Here is a 16,729-nt window from a genome sequence, read left to right as displayed (position 1 = left end):
CCTCAAACAGTAAACCAGGAGATATTCTTAATAAAGTGTGATAGTGCTATTGTGATCTCACAAGAGAAATAATGACCCCCTAGCACTCTGACTTCTTGAAATCTGAGAAGGATGCCATGAAATTAATAATTCTTTGTCCATTTTATTTCAAAAGCAAACAAAATATAAAGCCTGCTCAACTGCCCTGGGGGGATAGAACATGAGACAGTGGCCACAAAAAAAGCAGAAGTGAGTGTGTGAAATGTTTTCACAAATAAATAACGAGACATTTTGAAGACAGTGTCAGAAATAGAAGGAAACACCCCAAGGGCTATGAGGTAGAAAAGAGATATTATGAAAGCTACAGAAATATCCAGTACTCTTGCCTAGAAAATACCATGGATGGAGGAGCCTGGTGGGCTGTAGTCCATGGGGTCGCTAAGGGTCGGACACGACTTAGCGACTTCACTTTCACTTGTCACTTTCACACATTGGAGAAGGAAATGGCAACCCACTCCAGTGTTCTTGCCTGGAGAATCCCAGGGATCGGGGAGCCTGGTGGGCTTCCGTCTATGGGGTCACACAGAGTCGGACACGACTGAAGTGACTTAGCAGCAGCAGCAGGACTCTTTTTATAGAATTGTTCAAAGATCAATCACAGAGGAAAAGACTGATAAGAGGCAACAAGGATTTCCCTAGAGGTCAGGTGGTTAAGACCCCATGCTCCCAATGCAGAGGACAAGTGTTCCATCCCTGGGTAGAGAACTAAGATCCTGCATGTTGCACCATGCTCCCAACCAAAAAAAAAAAAAAAACAACAACAACAAAAAAAGGAGGCAACAATTTTGATGCAGTAGAATCAACTTAGTGTCTCTCTAATCACGTCTAGGGACAGTGAGGTTCAGGAAAAAGCCTTCCATCTAAGTGCATCTTTCTCCTGGCCCTGCTGTGTGTTTCATGGGTTTTTTTGTTTTTGTTTTTCTTTCCAAGCTTCTGTTAAAGTGTAGAAGTCTTCCAGCTTGGGGGACAATTCTTGGTAGCTGGGAATTTCCAACCCCAAACTTCTGATACAACTCTGGTATCAGCTCTTTTATTTTTCCAGTTGTGTTTTGTTAAGAATACATTCTGTTACTATTTTTTTTCCTCATGATTTTAGGTCACATTGATAGCTTTTTTCTATGTAACAAAGTAGTTATTTTATTCTTTTGAAACTCAGTTTCTCCTAGCCTTGTCTTTCTATTCTTTAGAATGTTTGAATTCTATAATTTTTATTCTTAAGTTCCTAGTTTAAAATTTCTTAATTTCTTTGCCTTATCTTTTCCCTTTCCTTAGGTCCAAATTATTCTATTCTTAAAAATTTTATACATGTTTTCATTTCATTTATTCATTTATACATGTGATCTCCAGTCTTAAAAATCATCTCATACCATTACTCTTATTTTCCCACTTGACAATGTGGCAACTGATACTCAGAGAAGGAAGGGCTTGTTAAAGTGACAGAGATAGACAGGTAGGATTATATTTAAAGTATTCACTTAAGGAAAATCTTCATGTGTTTTTAAGGAATTCTTGGACCTTCCCTCATTAAGTCAGCTGGATATTTTGAGCTCAAATCTCAGGACGGGATATTACAAATGAAACAAGATTATAAAAGAAATTTTCCTTGATTTCTTTGTTTCAAAAGCAAAAGTTTAAGGAGAATGTAAATGACTCAAGAACAGATGAAAAGCATAAGGACAAAACTAGATAAAAGGAGCTGTTTTTATCCTTCTCGCAATCTCCCAACCTTAGTGAGGAAATAATTATATTTGTTTAGTGAAGAGAAAAAGATTTGAAAAGGAAGTTATGAGGTCGTAGGCGAGTTTCTCTTAAAGAGTCCTACACAAGCTTCTTCTGGGTGCAGGTGCAAGATTTCCCAGATATGCTTTTTTGTTTGAAAGCTGATGGGAACTATGCCTCAGCGTGTCATGGGCATTGTAGGCATAGGATGGTATGAAGACCCCAGGATAGAAAATGGCTCACTGTGTCCCGAGACAGCCTTCCAAGAATATATGAGACCCCATGTGTTGTAGAAACAGCGAAATCATCATGTAAACCCTGGAGTGGTGTGAAAGATACAGAGAAATCTGTATATTGAGAATAGGAGTAAGGGATAACTCAGGGGCAACTTTTCATGGACCGATGATAAAGATCAATTGGGTTGATGGACATATCACAAATGTTATCAATCAAATCCCACCATCCCCTTTTTTTAATGCCACAAAATGAACTATATAACATCCGTTCTCTAAGAGGCTATTTTATTATAATTAAATTCAAGGTATACTTGTTTCATTTTTACAATCACACTGCATTTCCATATTTTTGTTGCTCTTTTCACTGCACTGGAACAATCAGGGAGGTGAAACAAGAAAGGAATAAACTCCCTAAGGATATCCTTGCACCTTTCATTATTTGGGATCTCAGAACAGCAGAACACAGCGGATCCTGAAATATAAAAGTGTAATAATAAAGCAATTGAATTCCTTGAGATACAGTGATATCAGCAAAGCAATAACGCACTGTATTGAAAAACTGAGTTGCCTATCCCCTCCCAACTCCACCTTCATCTAGTTTACCTATAAGAAATATAGAATGGGGTGAAAGCAGGATCCCAAATCAGCTATAACAGGAAGACCCCAGCTTTGAACACCATTCCTTCTGGCTACATAATCACAAAGGAATCCAAACCCTTTGCTACAGCTTCTGATCAGCTTCCATCAGTCCTAGAATCTAATACCAAGTCTAATTACGGAAGAATAAATGAGTTCCCTTAGTTCCTTTCTGTTTGTAGTGTGTCTACTAACTGCTAGATCCATTCCCCTCCTTTATTATTTGTTTCTAAAAATTTAGATGAGTTTTCTTGATTCTTCATTCTTGATTTAAATGGGCTGACATGCTAGGTCTAAACCAACAAGGTATAGCAGGCTAAATTTTAAATACCTATCTTAAAATTAAAAGAAATCATAAAACAAACAAACGATATAGGTAGAGAAGTGGGGGAGAGAATAGGAGAGAGAGATGTCCTTAGAACCCAGAATTAGAAAGTCAAAGAACTCATCACAGAAGTAATTCCTCATTTACTCCTTGTTACTTGCTCTCCACTGTCTCCAGCACTCAGGACAGTCCTGGCAAACAGTGTACCGTCACTCAATACACACCGAATGTATAAATGAACACCCTGAGTAAACACTCCATCCTTAAAGGTATGCTAGCTGGAGTAGACTGACATTTGTCAAGAAATGATGGAGAAAGGTTTTGTGCCCTGGGTAGAGTCTGAACCTTTGCCTCGAAGATCCTTGTAAGATTTTATCTTGCCAGTAATGTCAACTCATTTATTCTAGATCATTTCTCCAACCAGAAAAATAATGCATAATTGACCAACGTGGAGTAGACTGGTGCTTAGTGTTACACTTACTCCTCAAACATTTCTTTGAGCTAGGTTAACACAGGTCTTTCCCAAAGAGGAACTTGCAGATAAAACCTTTTCTTATCCTTGTGACAACAGGAAATAGGACAGAGTATATGAAAGATGTTGAAGGTCTTCAAGTAGCCATCTTTTTTTTCACAAAACCACTTATGAATGTTTGAAAAGTCATTTTTTTCTGTGAGTTCAGGGTACAGAAGTTCATCAAAGAAAACACTCACGCTTTTCCAGCATGATACACCTCGAAAGCTTTGTGGAGTTGGTCAAAAGGCAACTGATGGGTTATTAATGGATCTATATTAATTTTATTTTGTAGGTAAGCAGTCACTAGTTGGGGAAAACAGTCTCTGGTTTTATAATCTGCAAAATAAAAAGGCTGTTGTAATAAGATTTGAGACATATCAAACTAACCAAAAGAAAAATAAGTAAGTTGTGAAGATGGGTAAAGTATTCTGAAAATTTGCCATTGATGAATTCATTTGTACATCAGAAGTTATTGGCTTTTGTTGCTAAGTGTGGCTGCTATAGACAGTTCTGTTACCTAGAACACCTCTGAAAAAAAATTGGATCAATATTCACATGTTAATGGGTTAAAAACTAATTAAAAATAATGTAGCAGTCTTCAGCCCACCTCCTGGGTTTAACATTATACAACTATTTCCTCATCTCTCTATTCATACACATTGAGATGGCATGGAAACTTTTGATCAGAGCAATGCATGGAGATGGGAATATTAATTTAGTAAAGCTATTGGTCAGTACTGTTCAGAAAAAAGGGCTCCTATGGGAAGACAAATATCAGTGCCAAATACCAAGTTGGTGCATCTAATTATCCAGAAAGCCTCACTGTTAACATAGCACAACAAACTTTGAGTCCACCAGTGCAGAACTGAACTTAGCTGAATTATTCCAATCACTGGGAAAACCCAGAAACTATTTTGTAGGAGATAAAAAATTTTATTTAAATATAAAAAAAACTATTTAATTAAATTAACTAAAATTGATCTACAAAATATACCAAATCATTGGAGGAGAAGTCTTTGAAAACATACCATTATAGGTCTGTTTCCCCAAGGAGGAAATTTTTGAATTATATGTTTCTACAAAGTTGAAAGAGATTTCGTGAAATCAAAAGCAACTGACTTACCTCCTAAACACGCACCCTTCAGTGTCCTTCCAGTGAAAACTGTTTGAGCAGAAAGGGAGAACTTTAAGTTTGGTGAAGACACCCCAGTGATTATACAGATGCCATGGCTCAGGTTGCAGGACTCCCAAGCAGCAACCTGATAATGAGAATAATGACCGTAAGTAGATGCTCATACATAAGTAACAACTATCCGCAGTGTTGGAAGGAACTGTGGAGTTCCTAGATTTCAGACTTCTTCTTGGGCAGATGCTACTTACTTTGAGCTCAGCTTCAACACTGCCAGTGATGGAATCTCACTAGAGAACCAGTAGAGTTTAGTGGTAAAGAGCACAGACCCTGCCGTGGTATGACTTTAGGCAAGTTACTTAACCTCCCTATGTCTGTTTATTTGTAAAAAGAAGAATAATACCACCTATGTTATAGATTTGTTATAAGGCTTAAGTGATTAAAACATTTAGAACGTTATCTGGCACAGAGTAAGAACTGTGTGTTTATTTAATAAAATTACCTACCACCTCAAAGACCACACACACTATTATTCTTTGCCTGACCTTCTTACTTGTATGACTCTGTTCAGTTCATTTATATTTAAACAAAACAAATACATACATATGTGTATGTGAAGCTTCATTAAAAAAAATTCAGTTTTTTAAGGGTGTAGAGTATACTTCACGTCCATCTATTTTACTTCCTTTTCTGGTTCTTAACCTTCTATCTCTCCCCTTCCTGCATTTTGCTTATGTCTCTTTCCTGTTACATCACGGCATCTACTTCCTGCACCCTTTAACTGTGTACATTAGATACACGCTGAAGTGAATCGAATGCCTAATTCTTTCCTCTACCCTGTCAGTTCCAAGAGTCTAGGGTCTACTTTATTCTCCCTGAACTTAACATACTGGTGCATAGGCTCATTTTTCAAATAATGAATGGTTCTGATACAGAACACACATGAATATCATATGTGAATTACATAATGTTGATACTTAAATATAAAACCATGTTCGTGGATAAAGAACTAGGACTATAGGAAAGGAAATAGTGATTGTTTAAACTTCATGTATTATAGTGTCATATCTTCAAAGTATATATTGCTTTTCTTTTTAAGATGGCTATTTTAGAGTGAGTATACATTCCATTTTTAGGTTTGGGGTCCACAGGTCCAAAACATATGTTCAGGGGGGTTTTATGCTAAAGCTGAAACTGCAATACTTGGCCACCTCATGCGACGAGTTGACTCACTGTAAAAGACTCTGATGCTGGGAAAGGTTGGGGGTGGGAGGAGAAGGGGACGACAGAGAATGAGATGGCTGGATGGCATCACCGACTCTGTGGACATGAGTTTGAGTGAACTCTGGGAGTTGGTGATGGACAGGGAGGCCTGGCGTGCTGTGATTCATGGTGTCGCGGAGAGTCGGACATGACTGAGCGACCGAACTGAACTGAACTGAACTGATGCTTAGTGTATCCCCACCCACTAAGCAAGCATCTATAGACACAGTTCGTTTCACTGTGCTTTGCATTTTGCAGATATTGCGGTTTTTACAGATTGAAGGTTTGTGGCAACCCTGTGTTGAGTAAGTCTATCAGCACATTTTTTTCCAACAGCATTTGCTTTCTTTTTGTCTATGTCACATTTGGTAATTCTCACAGTATCTCAAACATTTTCACTATTATTATATTTCTTATTGTGATATGTAATCGGTGATCTTTGTTAATATTACAAAAAGAACGACTCTCACTGAAGGCTCAGATGATTAGCATATTTTAGCAATAAAGTATTTTAAAATTAAGGTGTGTACATTGTTTTTTCTTAGACAAAATGCTATTGCATACTAATAAACTACAGTATAGTATAAACGTAATTTTTATATGTGGTGGAAAACCAAAAAATTACTTGACTCACTTTATTACAATATTCACTTATTTGTGCTGGTCTGGAACCAGACCTACAGGTCTGCTTCTACTCACTGTGACCCAAATCCACACACCATGGTTTCTGTGAGTCCGATGGCCTCAAAGGCAAAGTCAACACCGGTGCCTGTCATTTCCTTGACCACCTCCTGGACGGGCTTCTTGAGATTCAAAGGGTTGAGACAATCTGTGACCCCTAATGCTCTTGCCCGAGGAAATTTTTCCTCATTGATATCAACTCCAATGATTCTAGAAGCACCAGAGTCTTTACAGCCCATGACAATAGCTGAGCCGATTCCTCCAAGTCCAAAGACCACACAGGTAGAACCAGGAGTGACCTACAAATTCACAAGTCGTGTTTGTGTTAGGAATGAAATCTGGACAGTTGTATAATTAAGAAAACAAACAAAAACAACCATTGAGGCTTTTGGAACTATAGACCCCAGTTGAAACATTTGGACTGTTTTGGTCTTGTTTTTATTTTTTCTTGGCAGATCAATATAACATACTAACACACAGCTATTTTCCTCACCTTGGTCGAGTGAACAGCAGCCCCATATCCTGTAGCCACCTCACAGCTTATGATACAAATCTTATCCATGGGAGCAGCAGCATCAATTTTTGCCACTGAAATCTCAGGCACAACAGTATATTCGGTGAATGTACTTGTGCGGAAAAAGTGATAGATCTTTTCTCCTTTGCAGGTAAACCTGCTTGTGCCATCCATCATTAATCCAGAAGAGGGTATAACGCTGTTCAGCAGTGACATAGACAGGCACAGCATCAACCCAGACACGCAGAGTTGTAAAGAGAGAAATGAACATCTTTAGCTCCAGGTCAGCACTTGCACAATATAAGCGATTTAATAAAAATTGACAAGATAAACAAAAGATGGGCAAAACTACTAACTCTTGCTTCTCACAGAAGTTTCCCTTGGGATGCAAGCAGGCACTGCATTCTCTACACTGTGGAACAGCAAGTGTGAGGACTTTATCTCCTACATATAGGAAAAAAAATCATTAGTTTAAAATATTATTGAAACACAATAGTGCAGTGATAAAAACTTCATTGAATGATTTGATAACTTGCTGCACACAGATTTTGACTAGTATAACATACCCCGTGGTTATTTTGGAGGAAAAATCCTACAACCTGGTTTCAGAAATCCCATTATTATTTTGGGCAAATGATGGAAATATGGGGATATTCCTTGCTGGATAGATAATTGTAGGTCTGCTTTTATTCTGGAAATAAACTAATAAAACTGGGAATGACCCTTAGAGATGTCATCTACTCTAACCTTTTGGTTTTCCTTTGAGAGATTTAAGTCCACAATGGTCGTTACCTGCCTGAAGCTGGATAATAGCAGAGACCTTTCTATTGAGCCTACCTGCCCCACGATGGCACATGGATCCACAGCAGGTCTCTGACATGTTTTCTTTAGCGGGGTGTGGTTCAAGATATTCTCAGTTCAGAGAGTAAAAGGAACAGCTTTCTTTCTGCAGAGAGAGGCTGCTTCTGGAGCGCTTACTACAGAGGATGGTTTTTAGGTTGCACAGTTCTATAGAGCATACTGATTATGTGTGGGTCCAACAATTAACCCTACTGGGACCTAGGGTAACAGGCTGGGAAGGTGAAGAGAATTAATGAACATATTAGGGGGAGCACACTGATTGAAACTGCCCACTCTGGCCAGGCACCATAGTAACTATTTGCATGAGTTGTTTTATGACAGGCGATCCTGATAAGGAATACGGAACTAATAAGCCACCACCAACCGGAAGAGTTCGGGAAAGGTGGAAAGGAGACACCGGGTGTTCATTCACTTTCCAGAATCCCCCTCGCTAGCATCCATCTCAGCTGAGTGATGCGTGCGCCTCCAGGAAAGACTCTGAATTAAAATGATTGGCCAGGGCTGGTGTAGCAGGGCCAGAGGTTGCTATAGTGTAAATTGAAAAAAGAATAGGTAATTTGCTTTGTACACACACAAAAATGTAATGATGGTGCTAATTTCCTGGTAAAAATAAGCACTGCCAAGGGTTGAAGGACTGGTGACTTGAGAAACCTAGATTCCTGTTTGGGAGGAAGAGATCTCATGTCTTAGTTTCCTCAAGATTCTGTTAGAAGAGAAGGTAGAGCCTTGGTGAGTCCTGCACCCGACCCTGGGGTGATCCAGTGCAGTCCAGAAGCGGAAGAGACGCTGTTTGCAGATGAGGGAGTTCTCTGAGTTTCTCAGGGCTGGTGTTACCTTGTCCACAGCCTCCGTCCATACTGCCTGAGCAGGTTGGTAGAGAGCTCCAGGTGTGGGATCTCCCTCAGATACCTTCTGCCCCGCTACCTCTTCACTCTCATGGGCGCACCTCTATTGCTTATGAAGACTAAGGATATTATTTCTTAAGGAAGTGCAAAGAGTTTATTTTAATTAGAAATCCAAAGCCTGGGCAGAAGCGTTTCCTATCAACATAAGCAAAAATACCACATGTGGTCCCTTTTCTAGAGCTACTTTCCCGTGACTCTCAAAACATCAGGCTCTTTTAGGGGCTTCAGGTATAACACCTTGGAAATCCAGCAAACCTTTGCAGATAAGAGGTGAGCCCAGGGAGCAGGAGCAGAAATGATGGGTCCTGGTGCTTCAGACTTGCAGGGTCAGGGCAGAGAACAGGCAGTGTCCAGGTCTGAGATGCGTGCTGCCTGTGTGCATGTAGGCGAGAGTGTTGAAGACGGGCGAGTGCAGCAAACAGGAGCTCATGGAAGAGCAGCTTTCTGAGTCTTGGCAAAAAAAACAAGCTGACAATAAGAGATCTATCTTTATATTTTTAAGGGGCAAAAGGGGGTGTCAGCTGAGGTCCATCACTTTTTTTGCCCCCCTTCACCCCAATAGATTGTCAGCGGTAAGTGAAACTCTTAGTGAAAAAGAGGGGAGCCTGTGCTAGGAATCCCCATAAACATGTACTGTAATTCTTTGTATATAGAAAAAAAATTACTGTAAAGTAAAGTTTAACTTTACTCTTAAAAAAAAAAATAAAATAAAATGATTGGCCAAAGACCACCAGGAAACTAATCCCATCACCATAAAACCCGAGACTGCTAGCCATGCGGCAGAGCTGTTCTCCTGGGTTCCTTACCCTACTGCTCTCCACCCAGGTGCCCTTCCCAATAAAGTATCTTGCTTTGTTAGCACGTGTCTCCTCGGACAATTCTCTTCCAAGTGTTAGACAAGAACCCAGTTTCGGGCCCTGAAAGGGGTCCCCTTTCCTGCAACAAACACAGTCGTCACAGACTTATAAAACTGTACAAAGCCTTGTCAAAGGTCTACAACTTTGTCCCTAAACATGTGTATGGTTCTTACATGTATTTATAATCCCCTTTGGCCTCTTGCAGAGCTCAGATAGCGTTAAAAACCTCTTTGAGCTTATGAGACTTCCCTGGTGGTCCAGTGGCTAAGACTCCACACTTTCAATGCAGAGCGTCATCGTAATTTGATCCCTGGTCAGGGAACTAGATCCCCCATGCCACAACTAAAGATCCTGCATGCCACAACCAAGACCCGATGCAGTCAAATAAATAATTATTTTAAAAAGTCTCTTGTAAGTTTAGATAAGGAACATCTTAACTTCACTGGCCCTAAAAATTCCAAAGATACTGGATCTGAATAGCAGGAGAATCTCAAATTCTGCTGCCTTATCCTTTCTCTCAAATATTCGTCATTTTCCACAAAACCTTCACTGGGATTTGTTTAGCTAAAGAGCAGTTAGCTCCCTAACTATTGGCATTATCTTCTTGGAGATGTGGAGAAGACTGTGTCTTTTTACTTTTGTCCCTCCTACTAGGCCTAGTGTCAGATGCCTGGTAGGTACTCCATCATTGTTTGCAAAATGAATACCCTGACGATAGCTTTGTGAATGTCCTGACCACATGCCCTTTCTTAAATCTCATTGTATGCCTGGTTCCAAGCTGTGAGGTTCTGTAGAATCTTAACATGTGTGATTGCTGTTATTTACTCTGGCCATTTCAGATATGCTAAGAATGGCTGTGTCAAGGTCTTTTGTGATATGTCTGGGGAAGAGTGCTTACTTTTTTTGATTCTTTGAAATATCATTATCATTCTGTCAACAAAGTTCTATTAATATATTCTACTTGATCAGAACATTCATTTGTCAAACATTCAATGCATTCCAAACCTGAACAGGCACTATGCTAAGTATGTGGGGGACACTATATATATATATGGAGAGAGAGAGAGAGCTGTCCCTCAAAAACAAGCCAATGGGACTACATTGGACTAAAAGACTCAGGCACAGCTAAGGAAACTATATAAACAAAATGAAAAGGCAAGCCTACTGAATGGGTTAAGATATTTGCAAGCAATATATCTGATAAGGGGCTTGTATACAATATTTGGGCTTTCCTGATGGCTCAGATGGTAAAGAATTTGCCTGCAATGCAGGAGACCCAAGTTCCATCCCTGGGTTGGATAGATCCCCTGAAGAAGAGAATGGCTACCCACTCCAGTATTCTTGCCTGGAGAATTCCATGGACAGAGGAGCCTGGAGGGCTATAGTCCAAAGCGTTGAAAAGAGTTGGACATGACTGAGTGACTAATAACACACACACACGATATATACAATGAGCTTATACAACAATGAACTTAACATCAGGAAAACAAACAACCTGATTTAAAAAATGGACAGAGAACCTGAATAGACATTTTCCCAGAGAAGGCATACACAGATGGCCAACAGACACATGAAAAGGTGCTCAAAACTACCACTCATCAGGGAAATGCAAATTAAAACCACAATGAGATACCATCTCACATCTGTCAGAAGGACTACAAATAAGTGTTGGTGAGGATGTGGAGAAAAGAGAGCCCTCATGAACTGTTAGTAGGAATGTAATTGGTGCAGCAACTGTGGAAAACAATATGGATGTTCCTCAAAAATTAAAAATAGAACTTTTATTTGATCCAGCAATTTCACTTCTGGGTATTTACTCAAAGAAAACAATTAATTCAAAAAGATACATGAACACCAAGACTTACTGCAGCATTATTTGTAATAGCCAAGGTATAGAAGCAACTTAAGTGCCCACTGATTAACAAATTGATAAAGAAGATGCGGTGTGTATATATATTATACATATGTGTATATACATATATATAAAATATTCCCCTGGGTATATGTGTATGTAAATATATTATTCAGCCATAAAAATATGAAATCTTGTCATGTGTAATAACATGGATAAATTTAGAGGGTGTTATGCTAAATGCTTTTGTCCCAGGTGGTGCAGTGGTAAAGAATGTGCCTGCTAATTTAAGAGGTACAAGAGACACAGGTTTTGATCCCCGGGTCAGGAAGATTCTCTGGAGGAGGAAATGGCAACCTGCTCCAGTATTCTTGCCTGGAAAACCCCATGGACAGAGGAGTCTGGCGGGCTACAGTCCACAGGGTCACAAAGAATCAGACACTACTGAGCAAATGAGCACACACATGCAGGCTAAGTGAAAGAAGTCTGACAGAGAAAAACAAATACCATATCATCTCACATATATGTGCAATCTAAAGCACAAAACAAAACAAGATGAAAACAGATTCATAGATGCAGAGGGGTTGCCAGAGGGGAAGGAATGAGAGGACAAAAGAGGTGATGGGGATTAAGAAGTCAAAATCTCAAGTTATGATCAATAATATTGTAATAACTTTGTTGGGGATAGATGATTACTAGACTTATCATGGCAATCATTTCATAATGTCTGCAAATATCTAACCACTCTGCAACACACCTGAAACTAGCATTATATACATGCATATATATATATATGTATATATATATATGTTGGTGATGGACAGGGAGGCCTGGTGTGCTGCGATTCATGGGGTTGCAAAGAGTGAGGCACGACTGAGCGACTGAACTGATATACACACACACACAAAGAATGTTCAAACTACTGTACAATAGCACTCATCTTACACACTGGCAAAGTAATGTTCAAAATTCTCCAAGCCAGGCTTCAACAGTACATGAATCATGAACTTCCAGATGTTCAAGCTGGATTTAGAAAAGGCTGAGGAGCCAGAGATCAAAATGCCAACATTCATTGGATCATACAAAATTCCAAGAGAATTCCAGAAAAATGCCTACTACTGCTTTATTGATTATGCTAAAACCTTTGACTGTGCAGATCACAACAAACTGTGGGAAATTCTTAAAGAGATGGGAATACCAGACTACTTTACCTGCCTCCTGAGAAATCTGTTTGCAGGTCAGGAAGCATTAGTTAAAACTGGACATGGAACAACAGACTGATTCCAAATCAGAAAAGAAGTATGTCAAGGCTGTATATTGTCACCCTGCTTATTTAATTTAAATACAGAGTATATCATGTGAAATGCCAGGTTGGATGAAGCACAAGCTGGAATCAAGATTGCCGGGAGAAATATCAATAACCTCAGATACGCAGATGATACCACCCTTATGGCAGAAAGTGAAGAGGAACTAAAGAGCCTCTTGATGACAGAGAAAGAGAAAAGTGAAAAAAACTGGCTTAAAGCTCAGCATTCAAAAACTCAGATCATGGCATCTGGTCCCATCATTTCATGGCAAATAGGTGGAGAAACAGTGGAAATAGTGACAGACTTTATTTTCATGGGTTCCAAAATCACTGCAGATGGTGACTGCAGCCATGAAATTAAAAGATGCTTGCTCTTTGGAAGGAAAGCTATGACCCATCTTTACAGCATATTAAAAAGCAGAGACATCACTTTGTCAAGAGAGGTCCATCTAGTCAAAGCTATGGTTTTTCCAGTAGTCATGTATAGATGTGATAGTTGGACTATAAGGAAAGCTGAGTGCTGAGGAATGATGCTTTTGAACTGTGGTGTTGGAGAAGACTCTTGAGAGTCCCTTGGACTGCAAGGAAATCAAACCAGTCAATCCTAAAGGAAATCAGTCCTGAATATTCATTGGAAGACTGATGCTGAAGCTGTGGCCAATACTTTGGCCACCTGATGCAAATAACTGACTCATTTAATAAGACCCTGATGATGGGAAAGATTGAAGGCAGGAGGAGAAGGGGACAACAGAAGATGACATGGTTGGATGGCAGAGGATGATATGCTTGGATGGAATCACAAATTCGATGGACATGAATTTGAGCAAGCTCTGGGAGTTGGAGATGGACAGGGAAGCCTGGCGTGCTGCAGTCCATGGGGTCCCAAAATATTGGACACAACTGAGTGACTGAATTGAACTGAACTGATAAACACACACACTTACGTATTTGTGTAGGCTTATAGGATCTTAAATAAGCAAGGTGACAATATACAACCTTGACGTACACCTTTTCGTATTTGGAACCAGTCTGTTGTTTCATGTACAGTTCTAACTGTTGCTTCCTGACCTGCATACAGGTTTCTCAAGAGGCAGGTCAGGTGGTCTGGGATTCCCATCTCTTTCAGAATGTTCCACAGTTTATTGTGATCCACATAGTCAAAGGCTTTGGCATAGTCAATGAAGCAGAAACAGATGTTTTACTGGAACTCTCTTGCTTTCTCCATGATCCAGCGGATGTTGGCAATTTGATCTCTGGTGCCTTTGCCTTTTCTAAAACCTGCTTGAACATCTGGGAGTTCACGGTTTACATATTGCTGAAGCCTGGCTTGGAGAATTTTGAGCATGACTTTACTAGCGTGTGAGATGAGTGCAATTGTGTGGTAGTTTGAACATTCTTTGGCATTGCCTTTCTTTGGGATTGGAATGAAGACTGACCTCTTCCAGTCCTGTGGCCACTGCTGAGTTTTCCAAATCTGCTGGCATATTGAGTGCAGCACTTTCACAGCATCATCTTTCAAGACTTGAAATAGCTCAACTAGAATTCCATCACCTCCACTAGCTTAGTTCGTAGTGATGCTTTCTAAGGCCCACTTGACTTCACATTCCAAGATGTCTGGCTCTAGGTCAGTGATCACGTTATCGTGACTATCTTGGTCTTGAAGATCTTTTTTGTACAGTTCTTCTGTGTATTCTTGCCACCTCTTCTTAATATCTTCTGCTTCTGTTAGGTCCATACCATTTCTGTCCTTTATCGAGCCCATCTTTGCATGAAATGTTCCCTTGGAATCTCTAATTTTCTTGAAGAGGTCTCTTGTTTTTCCTATTCTGTTGTTTTCCTCTATTTCTTTGCATTGATCACTGAGGAAGTCTTTCTTATCTCTCCTTTCTATTCTTTGGAACTCTGCATTCAGATGCTTATATCTTTCCTTTTCTCCTTTGCTTTTCGCCTCTGCAGCCATGAAATTAAAAGATGCTTGCTCCTTGGAAGGAAAGTTATGACCAACCTTGATAGTATATTAAAAAGCAGAGACATTACTTTGCCAACCAAGGTCCATCTAGTCAAGGCTATGGTTTTTCCAGTGGTCATGTATGGATGTGAGAGTTGGACTGTGAAGAAAGCTGATTGCCGAAGAATCGATGCTTTTGAAGTGTTGTGTTGGAGAAGACTCTTGAGAGTCCCTTGTACTGCAAGGAGATCCAACCAGTCCATTCTGGAGGAGATCAATCCTGGGTGTTCATTGGAGGGACTGATGCTAAAGCTGAAACTGCAATACTTTGGCCACCTCATGCGATGAGTTGACTCACTGGAAAAGACTCTGATGCTGGGAAAGGTTGGGGGCAGGAGGAGAAGGGGACGACAGAGAATGAGATGGCTGGATGGCATCACCGACTCTGTGGACATGAGTTTGAATGTACTCCGGGAGTTGGTGATGGACAGGGAGGCCTGGCGTGCTGTGATTCATGGGGTCGCGGAGAGTCGGACACGACTGAGCGACTGAACTGAACTGAACTGACTGATAGGATCTTAATTCCCCAATCAGGCATTGAACCCAGGCTGTTGACTGGACAGCATGAAGTTCTAACTGCTGAAGGAATTTCTGTGGCATAGTATTGTGTGTCAACTGTATTTCAATAAAAAAGGAAACAGTGAATTCTTCTGCAGTTATGTCAGAATAAATTAACTGGTCAGATTATAAAATTTCCCTTTCTGCTGACAAATAACTCATTAGAAAAAAGTTTTCACTAACATATATTTGATAAACAACATTGTGTGTAAGTTTATATTGATTTGATACTTTTATATTGCAATATGATTGCAATTTTCATATTAGCTAACACTTCTATTATGTCATGTAATTATAATCTCTTTTAGTTTCAGTAACAATTAAAATCTAGTCACTTAGAAAATTTAATGTTTATAATATAGTTTTATTGTCTATTTGAAAAAAAAAGAAACAGCCCCTGCTCCTAAGTAGATTTTAATCTATTTAGAAGTACACTAGTCCTATCTCAGCTCTTGTTCTGCTGTGATTAGTTACTTGGCTCAGTCATTGCCACTCTGGATTGTTAACAATGACAGCAGAGAAACTGTGTGACTCTTGGAATCACTGGATATATTTATTAGCACGATATGTGATTAGGGTAAACAATTTAGAGGTAAACCAATTTATTTCTCCTGTAAATATGCAAATGCATTTTGGTGGTGGGCTGTTTGTGCAGAGGTTTTTGTGGCCCATTTCCTACCTGGTTTCACTGAGCTCACTCCTTCACCAATACTCTCCACAATTCCAGCTCCTTCATGGCCTGGGATGAAGGGATACTTCAGTGAGATTATTCCTTTTATAGCATGATCATCAGAAGCACAGATCCCTGTAGATGTCATCTGGGTAGGAATTAAGTGGCCAAGGATAAATTAGTTTGGAGTTTTTTTTTTTTGTCTGAGACTTACTATGAATAATTTTTTTTTACATGAATGACCTCATTTGATCCCTATAATAATATTCAGAGAAACACAGGGCAGGTCTAATGACCCCTAATTTAAAAATGTGGAAAGGCAGACTCGAAGATTTAAAATGACTCACCCACTCTCATGGTGGATGTTCAGACCTAGAAATAAACTAGGCCTTTTGAAATCTACTCTGTACACCCTATGTCATCAACTAGTTTTGCAATATGAGAGTCTATTCTATCCAATGAAGGAGTTTTGACCACATATCCCTAGCACCACAATTGAGAAACCAAAAATTTTAAACTAGCATATTGAAAACATTAAGTTAATAATGTAAAATGTGTTTGAGTTTAACTGTTGCAAAATTTAATTGGCACTGAGAAGTTCTGAAACTTCTCAGTTATTAGCCGAAGTTTTCTTGTCTGTGGATAGACTCAATCCA

General features: G+C 39.5%; 1 protein-coding gene across 1 annotated transcript; it reads right to left on the bottom strand.

The window, feature by feature from the left end:
* Positions 1-2,441: 2,441 nt before the first annotated feature.
* LOC129561982 (alcohol dehydrogenase 1-like) lies at positions 2,442-16,221 on the bottom strand. The gene is made up of 7 exons (XM_055434897.2): positions 16,083-16,221; positions 7,413-7,500; positions 7,036-7,255; positions 6,581-6,841; positions 4,593-4,728; positions 3,667-3,805; positions 2,442-2,466 (listed from the first exon to the last, which is right to left on the bottom strand). Exons 1-7 carry the CDS (start codon positions 16,219-16,221, stop codon positions 2,442-2,444), a joined length of 1,008 nt encoding a protein of 335 aa, XP_055290872.2.
* Between the last annotated feature and the right edge of the window lie 508 nt (positions 16,222-16,729).

Source organism: Moschus berezovskii, chromosome 5, assembly GCF_049115385.1.
Source record: "Moschus berezovskii isolate FMDL1 chromosome 5, NW_MosBer_1.0, whole genome shotgun sequence".
NCBI classification, from domain to species: Eukaryota; Metazoa; Chordata; class Mammalia; order Artiodactyla; family Moschidae; genus Moschus; species Moschus berezovskii.
The sequence above is the reverse complement of the archived record's forward strand: the minus strand, read 5'-3'. Positions and strand labels throughout refer to the sequence as shown.